Source organism: Elgaria multicarinata, chromosome 2, assembly GCF_023053635.1.
Source record: "Elgaria multicarinata webbii isolate HBS135686 ecotype San Diego chromosome 2, rElgMul1.1.pri, whole genome shotgun sequence".
NCBI lineage: Eukaryota > Metazoa > Chordata > Lepidosauria > Squamata > Anguidae > Elgaria > Elgaria multicarinata.
The window spans coordinates 105,499,325-105,510,725 of NC_086172.1; the positions used below are offsets into that span (position 1 = coordinate 105,499,325).

The following is an 11,401-nucleotide window of genomic DNA, read 5'->3' on the forward strand; positions in this document are numbered from 1 at the left end:
TTATTTATTCAATGACACAGTGCCATCTAGAGGCCGAATTATAGCACACCGCTGGCATTACACACGGCTGATGTAGCACTATTAACTGTTGTGACAGCTTATCTCCAATCTTTTTGAAAGATAAAGGGTGAATGCGGGATAAATCCTGGAGATTAATAACATTGTGTAAAGGACCCGCAAACATATGTGAGTGCCCAGTCATGAGCATGCAATAAATCAGTCATGTAGAGAAGCTCTTAAGTCTCTGCCTTCTCACTGCAGAATGCAGAGCCTCAAATGGGAAGCCCTCTGGCTGTGCCATTCCACCCCCTGCTACTGGATGGCTTAAAATTCTGCCTTACCAGAAAAGCAAAGGGTTCAGTGATTAAATTGTTCTGGATGTCAAGGGAGTATATGCAGGTTTTTTGTTTGTTACTTTGTATTTTGCTAGTTGGGCATCCACAGTAACAGAACAGCTGGCCCAGAGGCACTAAAGCCGTATCGTGAAACCTGTTCCTCACAGCCTTCTCACCCTAGCATGACTCTGAATCTGATTGGGCTGGTGTTGAAATGATATTAGGATGGTGTTGTTAGGGTATTAGGATATTAGGATACTGTTGTTTTGATAACTTAGGTGAAGAGTTTGTATTCATGCTATATATTTTGATACTATTGTAATATATGTCTTGGCCAGTTTATATGCTAACATCTGACTGCCTCATGTAGCTTCAGACTGTGCCCTGGAACCTATGTCTATTAATGTATCTACAGTGGTTGGGGGAAAAGAATGCTGCTGTCATAATAATGTCATCCAATAAGGAGAACAGTGAGTGATATATCTAAGAACCATTAGCAGCTCCATAATATCATCACTTCCTGGCTCAATGGGGCATCCTGTGCCTTAACTAATGTGGCACCTGCTAATCCTCTCCTTGTAACTGGACTATAAAGTAAAGTATAGAAGAGCACTCATCATGGGTACCAATTGCTACTCAGGGAAGGAAGCTCCACAGCTTCGGAATGTGTCATGTCTACTCCCCTCTGAATATCATTGGAGATGGCTCCATCTACCACAAACAAGAGCTGTGACAGACAGGATTATCCCATTCCACAGGTTAATCATCAGGAGGAATAAAAACGAATCAAATATCCAGAACTTCAGCAAGCCCCTACCTGCCCAAACCTGCCTTGACTGTCTATATGAATATATGTGCAGAGTGGAAGATGGATGAGGGCTCACATGAAAATCCAGCTAATAGATGGGATTTTGTTCTTACGTGTAACTTGGGATCTAGCTCTCACTAAATCGTTGTCTTAGCTTTTAATGTCATAACTAAGATGGTGCATTTCTCCCCCACCCCTCTCGCCTAGCATTTGAACCCATTGAACCCATCTGCTTTAAAACATTTGAGAAAACAAGCACTAACATTAAACATGGTGCAGTTCTTCGACACTGAAATTTAAATGGGACCTTGGCCCATTTTCTAATGGTTTCTTTTTCTCAGACAAGATTTTAAAATGTTCAACCGTTTGGTCCACTTTTAATGGCTAAAACCAACATGGGCTCTGATGACAGTATGAAGTATGGGGCAGTCTAAAGGCCCCCAGCTCTTTGTTTAGAATTTTCAATGTGCTTGGTCCTTTGAAAGGCTGGAAAGTACTTGTCCACTCTTTGACAATGAAAATAACCCTAGCTGCAGTGCTCATGGCATTTGTTCAAGAGTATGTTCTGCTGGAAGGAATGAAATTACCCCAGAGCAAGTGCTGAGGCGAGTATGTCAATCAAGGGCTTCTATTGGCATTGTTTAGTTTTAATACATAGCAAGTATTAGTTGTTTTGAAACATAACTTGGGTGTTTTCTCCCACTACCTTCTGTATGCAGCATGGTTTTTCATTTCATGAGCTTTGGCTATTGGGCAGTGTAGTAATATAATAAATGAATGAAATAAAACGTTTTACCAGGCAATTTCTAGAGATGAAACTGCTGTGTACAAACACAGGACTGACCAGTCGCCACCTCAACCCATATCAGTTGGCGACCCTGGATAAGAAAGAAAGTCACTTCATTTATTAATTACAATTTGATACCACCCAATAGCCAAAACTCTCTGGGTGGTTCACTTTAACTTTGATCAAACTTTAATTCTTCTATCTGATGTGTACCATGTGTAATTTACACTGAAGAGTTCAGTTAGAAAATTTGTCATTCCATGCACCTGTCCAGTTACACTACATGGAATGACAAGGAAAATACCACGATGACAAGGAAAATACCACAATGAAATTTGGTTTGGACTATTACTCCACAATTTTCCATCATAGTTATATTGGTTTATTTCCCAACTATGTGGTACAGTTGGATAACTTTATTGCTTCTCATTGAAGTCACTGGCATTTCCAAGTAATTTCTTTGAGCGTGGAGTGCTTTTATCATTGTTAGCAGCCCACCATTTTCACATTATTAAAATAACTTTGCCTAGTCCAAATTGCACCTTATTTAAAATATTTATAAATCACCTTGGAGCTCTAACCTTGCTGTGTTGTCTCAGAAAAGCCATATACATCAGGAGATTTTCCCATACAACCTCAAAGTGACTATATACCCATGACTCCTGCCTCTGCCCATACCACCCAACAGCACATCAGCACTATGAGAGGGTTCATTGGGAAGTATTTCACAGTGCCAAGGCCATGATTGGATTGCAGTGCATTGAGTTCCACCCACTTTTGACTGCAGGACAAGCTACACCTGCTAAAATACTTCCTTCTACCCAACCATTAAAGGTGCAGCAATCCAGCCCTCTTTGGCATCTGGCAACCCTAGTTATTTGTAAATGAATCCCGTTGAAATCAAGAAAATATTGGTCATGATGAGCTTTAGCTGTATCAGTGCCTGTGATTTTAAAACAATACTTTACAAAAAATAATAACACGTGCTTTTTACACTGAAGTCATAGTGTTCTCTAAAAGAAAGGAAGTTTGCAACAGGTAGCAATTCAGAGATCGTTGCAGTGCTGTCAAAAGAAAAATCTTTCAAACTTTGGTGAGTAAAATGCCCCCCTCCAAATCATAAGACTCCAACTTTTTTCTTTAAATATTTATTAAAAGAATATAAAGACAAATTCCCTTCCTGCAATCCAAATGTTCATGTTACCTTCAATTTAGAATTAAATAGGAAAAAATGTATTTAAAATAAAACACCTTCCCTCCATGCTCTTTTGCTATTGTCTAGAGGCACAAATGATTTTATAAAACAGGAGCTAGCAAAAGTATGGATAACACAAAATTACTGGTGACTTAGAACAAAGAACTTTTATCCAGGTCTAGGCTGCAATCCAAGGCACACACAAGTACAAGGTTGCTAATCTCACAAGGAAATGTGTTTAAATTGGGGCAGGAGGGGTACGCAAAGGTTCTTGAGGTGGGGGGAAAGCAGATACTTCTCATAAAAATATGAACTCATACTTGGCTTCTTTAAACGAGCGATTTATAGCACGCTCGTGACTGGCTACTCAAAGATGTTTGCGGGTCATTTTGATGTTGCCATGAGCCTCCTGCACGTCTCCTGCTCCTTTTCTCATTTTTTTCGTAAAAAAAAATAAACCTCAGAAACCCTGATTCTTCTGAAACATTTCAGGATTTCCTGCTGAGTGCAGTCAGTTGTTGCACTATAAAGTGCCCAGTAGGGGGCACTGTCCCATTAAACTGTATGGGCTGGGAAGTTTTACATTACAGGCCATGTGGTCGCTGCTTTCTTCCCATGTAATTCAGCTCATTTTAAATGCAGAAGAGAAACAGGGAGCAGAGCGAAGGTAAGGAAATGTGATTTCCCCCCTGTCTGAAAGTCCTCACTGTGAACAAAAATGGGAGGAATAAGGTAATTACATACATGGGTAACCGCAGGATCTGGTTTCTAGATCAGCTTCAAATTGCCTCTGGGGGTATTGATAGTAGGGTGCCCAGATGCAAAAGACAGCAGGTCTGTGTAGATGAGATGAATTTCTTTAAGTAGGCATAGACTGTTGTGTAATACACACCTCCTGAAATCCTCTCTTCTACAATACTATTCTACAGGGCCTGTCCTCCTTTGCACTCTGACGATTTACAGTGTCAAAGGCAAGCCACAAAAAGATTTAAAAGAATTCTATTTTTATTTACAAAAAAAATAGGAAAAAATATCACAGCTTTAAATACTTAACTGAGCAAGATATTTTTTTGAAGTAGAACACTTGTAATGTGTTCTGGTTCTAGTCACTTGTTCAAGACCCAAACTTCTTATTCTGAAATAATATTACCAACTTTCCATTCAGTTCCAGGCATACTCATAAGCAAAGTTGCAAGATTTCTCAGAATTAAGCTGCTTAAATCAAACTGACCAATTGTATGCAGTATTGCAGCCCAAATGATTTGTTAACTATAGCCTACATTACAGTATGATGGACATATGAAGCCTAAACACATATACCAATGATTTTATGACAGAGTAAACATGCATAGGACTGTGGCCCATGCCAGTTTCATAATGCTAGCTGAAGTGAGATGCAATTCATACCAAGTGAGCCATCCGAAAGATCCATGTCTGAGCAAGGAAGAAAAGCCAACAAAGAAAAAAATAAGACAAATATAGTCCAATAACATATAGACCTGGATGAGAATCCAAAATTCATTAGTTTATCCATGTATATTTGCTGAATTCATATTTAAGGATGCTTTTAGTTTTGGATGAAAAATAATAGCAACAGAAAGTCCAGCTATGTTATCCACAATTAGATACACAATGGGATACAAAATAGTTAAATATTAGAATGCTTAACTTATTAGTTCTACATTTCAGCTTCATATGTGTTTGTTGCATACCATTTACAACATATACTTTTAAGAAATAGTAAACCAAAAAGAAAACTTAATAAATATCATCCTGAAAAGCAAACTCAACTGTTGATGGATACTTAGAAGGTGAATGTATCATAGATCTTATAAAGCGCTAGATGGCAGAACTTCACATTAACAAGTTACATTTCAGCAAGGACAATGTTCTGATTTGGTGTTGCTGTGACAATTAAACAAAAATGGAAATGGACAAAAATGGAAGTGGATCAGTTTTGTCGCAAGATTATTTGAATAATCCCTGTTGACTTCCAAGTACAATTTAAAGACACTTTCTCACAAACACAAGTATAAAATAGTCAGATGTCTTGGTAATAGTAACTATATGAGGCTACCACTGCCCTTATAGATTTGCAAATCTGATTGTCCTCCCACCTGTTGGAATGACAATGTCACTAATGGTGACTATTTAAACAGAGAGAATATGGTGTAGGAACAAGCCTTGCATGGGCCACTCTTGATTGCTCTTATAAACACATATGGGGTAGGGGAACCAGAAATTGTAGATCCTGTACAAAGCCAAGCTTACCTAATGCCAAAATAAAGCCCTAACCTTCTCAAAGGGGGAAACTAGGCCTTTGGCGGCCATCTAAATGTCACCAGTGCAATCATGACAAGTTTCAGAATAACAGGATTCAGTACTATGCTAGTTCATTAGGTAATGACAGAAGTAAAGTCTGTTAGCTTCCAGCATATGGAAATACAAAATAGATTGGCTTACAGCACCATTCTATAAATGTCTCTTCAAATGTAAGCCCCATTGAACTCAGTGGGATTTACTTCTGAATGGGATAGAATCACTCTGTTAATGTCTTATCTGATGTTTAAAAAGATGTTATAGTAGTTGGATACTTTATGCTGCAATCTTAAGAGAGCCAAACCAGCAAAGGGCTATTATGCAAGGTACTAGGAGGAAAAGATGGGAGGAGTGAGCCATGAGCTGGGGACGCTGGGATGTGTTTTAAAGAGAAGGCTATGGGCTGCAGGATTTATAGCACAAGCCTATACATGTTTACTCAAAAGTTTCAATGGGGTTTACTCCCAAGTATACCTAGGTTTGAGCCTTAATTCTTTTGCAGAGAGGTGTAAGTAATGAAGTGGCTGGTAGACAGGGAAATTTTGGAATGGTTAATAGCATCTGCAAACTCAGGAAGAATTGTACTGCATTCTGTGAAACCAAGGTAGAGAAAGTGGATGCCAGTATCTTAGTGTCTGAACAGATAAAAGTCCTCTAGTACATGATATGTGCATTTACATGATATGTGCACCCACTCTCTGTGGAACTGTGTCACATGCACTGCAATTGCAGAGCATCTCTTGTTGTTTAGCCTGATAGGCAACCCTGTGGTGCAAGCAGTTAGGAAATAAAAAGGGTGATGTTGCAGGAAAGTAGTTTAGTGGGGGTGATAATGTAGGCTACAAGGAAAAGAGGATTTGCAGCAATGTAAGTATGGGAAAGGCTATTGTCACTTGGAGTCAAATTATTGCTGGGAACTTATCTCTCTCCTGGGCCCAGGTAGCTGCAAAATGAAACAGAAAGAAAAATGATTTTTTGCCTGGATGTTTTCTTTGCCTGCTTGGGTTTTTCCCCTCTTCAGGGTCTCAGAGCCTCCCTCTTCCCTTCTCGCTCTAGGAGTCCCAATCAGAGCTTCTGAAAGGCTGAGCAATGAGATTATTAGAGGAGGCAGTTTATCGCTAGAGGAAAATCTGGAGAAATCTTCTAACAACCCTCTGAAGAAGGCCTTTACTAGGACACAGGCCGAAACACATCAGGCTTTATACAAATAAATCTTTTTTGCATCCTGAGCACCTGTTTCTCTCTTCTGATGCAAAAGAAAAAACAACAGGTTTTGTCACTTTCTTTTGGACTGGAAACCTGACTGCCAGCACTCTACCTTGTTCATAAAGGTTATTTGGGAGATGTTTCCAGTTTCTCTTTAAAACTATCTCTTCTGACCCTGGAGTACCACTTCCAGAAAGTCCTATTTCTAAGGACTGTCCCTTAGCCTGAACACTGTCTTTCCACATAACAAAACCAATGTAAAGTTAACATACTGCAGCAGCTCCAGTGGACACCACTGCTATGAAGCATGCCTTACTTTTAAAATGTAGATCTGGCAGTCTTAGATTGGAGGGAATAATGGATATGATTCCAATTTCTGACTGTTGCTGGCAATCCAACTGAGTTCCCTTCTAGTGGGCAGGAAATCTACATCCTGGAGGAAGCCAAACTACACTCAACAGTAGCTTCCAACTATGCTAAATCCCTTTATAGTATTTAAAACAATTCTTGCAGAAAGGGGAACGGTGGGTGGAGGGGAGTTATTGCTTCAAGTCTGGCTCAGTTTTCCTAGGAGGCCCCTGGGTTTCATATTTTAAAGACTATCCCTTGTATTTAAAGGGCCTATGACACAAAGTCATAGTTGATTTAACAGATTCCCTGATCTCAGAATGTTCACAATCCTAGCACACATTCATGTATTCTGCACTGATTTTGTGTGTGTGTGTGTGTGTGTGTGTGTGTGTGTGTGTGAGAGAGAGAGAGAGAGAGAGAGAGAGAGAGAGAGAGAGAGAGAGAGAGAGAGCTGTTAATGTAGGTCTTCCACATAAATTGCTTGAATTTTTACAAGTCTCCACTACCACTAACTGCCCTTGGTGACTGCGACCCCAGATAAAAAAAATAAATTTAAAGAGAAGGGAACTATATTTTTACAGGTTTGTGTGACATATCACACCTTTGTACCTTGCCAAGTTAAGAGCTACTATACTCTGGTTCCAAACAATACCTAATGAGAATTTGAATTCCAATTTCCCCCATAAACACACAGAGAAACGAAAGGAAGTTTTGTCTTGAGACCTCATATGAAAGTTTATATCCCTTTACTCTTGATTAATTACACTGCAATGATCAGTTTCCTTGATTTTAGTCTCACACTCACTAATCAGGATGCAAATTTCCAAGTCAGCCAGTTAATGAAATGGAATAAGTCACTCAGCATCAGCTCCTCAAATATAAAATGGGGCAAGCTGTGGCCTACCTTAAAGGGTGTGTGGGTGAAAATGAACAAAACAAGATCCACGATCAACTTTGCACATTAATACTGCTATATAAATTGTCATAAATAGTAAGTACATTTTTTGTTATACTGGATCATCTTACAGTTCCACATAACTGCAGATGGGAAGAAGTGGAAAGCAAGGACCAAAAGCTGTTAACAAGTCATTACCTCTTGGCCTCAGTGACTTATTTCCCAGGGCTATTGACCATGTTCCAGCCTAAAGTTAAATCAGTGGGCCGTATGCCTAACTCTGTTGAAGTGTAACCCAAAAGGATTATACAGCTCTTGCACATTGACAAGTACTATCTAATCATATAATCATATGTACTAAATAAGGCTTTTAGAACATTGTACCACCCAATAATCCACAACTGGGCTGCACTTGCCCATGCATGGGCACAAGCTTCAAAAGTTATTGATATCACATCTCAGCCTCAGTACCCACATCTGGAAGTGGAGTACAAAAGTGAACTACCTCCTAGGCTTCATGCCAACTCAGACTTAAGTCCTACTGAGTTCAATGGATCATGCTCCTAGGTAATTGGTTATAGGATTGCAGCCTTACAATGAAATCCATTACGTGTCCATTAAGAAGCAAGTTTCACTGAGTGCAATGAAACGTACTCCCAGGTAAGGCTGTATGGAACTGCAGCCTTAGGGCACAATCCTATACATGTTTACACAGGAAAAAAAATCCGACAACTTCCAACCTTTCCCAGGTAGCTATGAGAGCTAGGGGATGCTGGGAGTTGTAGAATGTGTTTCTGTCTAAACATTCATAAGTCACTTCATTTATATACCACTTTTTCAATACATTGTGATCAAAGAAGGGGATGAAGACAAAAACCCCAAGACTCCCCTCCCCTCCCCCACCACCAACTGACCTGGCAGGACTCCTGCATTTTTAACAGTTGTGCTACAGGCAGGAACCCAACAAAGGCATCTCCCCCCCGCAAAAGCAGTCAATGGTTCAATTTCTGCATGCCAGAAAGTTGTCAAAGGCATAGGCACCAGGGGTTAAAAAAAGAGCACCCCCTCCCCCCCAAAAGCAACAAGCCAACTAAAGATGCCCGCTCCCACCACCCTTCATAATAAGGGCTAATTACTTTGCACTTTCGAAGGGCTGTATTGATATGATAAAGAGAACAATCACACTTCATGGTTTGGAATACGGCCGTCCCAAGACATTTTGCTGCCTGAAGGAGAACAACGAATGACTTCTTCCACCCAACTAGATCAAGGTGCAGAGTACCCAAAGTTGTTTTGGCACACGAGGCAGGCAATTCCATCAACACCCCTCCTCATCCTTTGCACAACGAAGTAAAGAACTAGCATTTTGCTGCCCTTTCGTAACACCCGAAATCCGCAGCTTTAGGCAACCACCTTACTCTGCCTAACGGTAGGGCCAGCCCTGGGAATAAAGAGCACTAACAACAACAACAACAAGGAAGGGGAGGAACTCGCGGAAGAAGCGTTGGACCTCTACAGCGTGCACAGCGGGCTCCCAGCACGTGGCTGCCGCCGCCGCGGGCCGGGAAGGGAAGGCAAGCGCGGGTAGGTGGTGTTGCGTGTCCGGGAAGGGCGCAAGGCCGGCCGGCCTCCCGCAGGCGAGTCAGCCTTTGAGGTACTCGGTCTTGAGGCGGCTGAGGCGCGAGCCGTGGCTGCGCACGGTGAGCGCGAGCAGCTCGTACTTGTCCCGCAGTCCCGCCGACACGGCCAGGGTCTCCTTGAGCAGGGCGCGCGCGTGCATCAGCATGCCCAGGAAGTCGTCGTTGAGGCGGCTCTCCTCGCGGCTCTCGTGCTCTTGGCCCTGCCGGAACTTGTTCTCCAGCTCGCCCAGCGACTTGTCCGAGTTGGCGTAGGCGTCGCCGATCTGCGTGGACTCTCGGCGCAGGTACTTGCCGTAGCTCTCCTCGCCGTCCAGGTCGTAGGAGATGCTCTTGCGGATGCCGTCCAGCACCCGCGCCGCGTCCTCCACCTGCCGGCCCAGCACCGTGAACTCCTCGCGCAGCGTCAGGCCGGGCGCCGCCACCTGGTGGTGCAGCCGCTGCTGCGCCTCGCCGCCGCTCGCCGCGCAGCGCAGCCGGTCGCTCACCCTGAAGAGCAGCTGGCACTTCTCCGGGTCGTCGTTCTCCTCGTAGTCCCCGTCTGGCACGAAGTAATGGTGCAACGTCCCGTTGGACATCTCCGGGTAGAGCGGCCCGTCGAAATAGCCGCGGCCCAGGCTGGCCCAGCAGCCGAGCAGCCACACCAAGCGCAGCAGCATCTCGGGCTGGTGGGAAGGAGGGGGCGGGAGGCTGCCCGACGGCGGGTCCCCGAGCAGAGGGCGAAAGGCAAACGGACCCTGAGCGGGGCTCAGATCAAGTCCTCTGGCCGCGGGCGCCCTTCGCGCGGGGCTTCATTGGGCTCCCCGAAGAAACCTCGGCGTCACCTTCCCTTGAAAGATCTCGCTTGTGATTCATCCAAAGGAACTGATGCTTCTTTGCCTCCCTCAGGGGAAAAGCAGCAGCAGCAGATCCTAAGGAGGAGGTATTTCAGTCTTTCCCCCCCTTCCTACTTTCACATCCACCTCACCACGTTTTTCTCCTTCTTCCAGTCGCTGTTCTCTTCCAGGCAATGAAACCTCCAAGCAAAGGCAGAGGGAGGGAGGGAGGGAGAGAGAGGCTGCGTCCAGATTGGAGCTAGACCTGCCTGAAGCTGCTGCTGCAGCAGCTTCGAGCTACTCTTCTTCTTCTACATCTGGATTGGTGGTAATGTGGGAGCTTGGCTTTTGGCCGTAGGAGCTCTCCCTCTCCTCTCAAATTACACCACTGGTCTCGTCACTTATGCAAAAGTCCAAACACCAAGTTTGGAAGGAAGCCTTTAGACCTCGATGCCATAATTAAAGCTACAGTGTCAACTTCTTTTTAGGGACTCCGGCTTTTGACAACGGTGTGTGTGTGTGTGTGTGGGGGAGGAGTTTTAAGGTTGAGGATGAAATAAATAAATAAATGAAGGATCCCAATAGGCCAAGTTTGTGCCATGCTGTTTCAGTCTGGAAAGAAATGCCAACAATATTTCCAGCAAAAATTCCAAGTAAGGCTAGGAAACTTACATTAAAGACAATGGGGGCATGAAATTGAGAAACTGCATCATCCGATTTCTCCCTCCCCTTCTTTAAATGAGCATTTTCATTGAAATAAATTGTTCATAAGGTTATATCACCTACCCGTTAGGGTTAGTACAGCAGAATGAATAAATAAAATAAGAAACAGGGTTTGCTGAAATCTCTGTTTCCTTATATAAAGTGACGGTGCTACTAGATGAAGATTATATGCTTGTTGGTTGTCACTTTAAATCCAAACTGCATAGAAGACACTGTGTAGTAACTCTGTTATTGCTTGCCCCCATGAAAATTTCACCACGCTATTGCAACCCTTTTTCAGGGGAGAATGGGCTTTGTGATGTTGTAAACTCTGAGTGGCAAGCCACATGG

General features: G+C 43.0%; 1 protein-coding gene across 1 annotated transcript; it reads right to left on the bottom strand.

Annotated features, from left to right (window-relative positions):
- Positions 1 to 9,538: 9,538 nt before the first annotated feature.
- On the bottom strand, positions 9,539 to 10,192 carry FIBIN (fin bud initiation factor homolog). The gene has a single exon (XM_063118795.1). It carries the CDS (start codon positions 10,190 to 10,192, stop codon positions 9,539 to 9,541), a length of 654 nt encoding a protein of 217 aa, XP_062974865.1.
- Between the last annotated feature and the right edge of the window lie 1,209 nt (positions 10,193 to 11,401).

Excerpts from the sequence above, each read along its gene's own strand:
- FIBIN (XM_063118795.1), bottom strand. The coding sequence starts at position 10,192 with ATGCTGCTGCGCTTGGTGTGGCTGCTCGGCTGCTGGGCCAGCCTGGGC.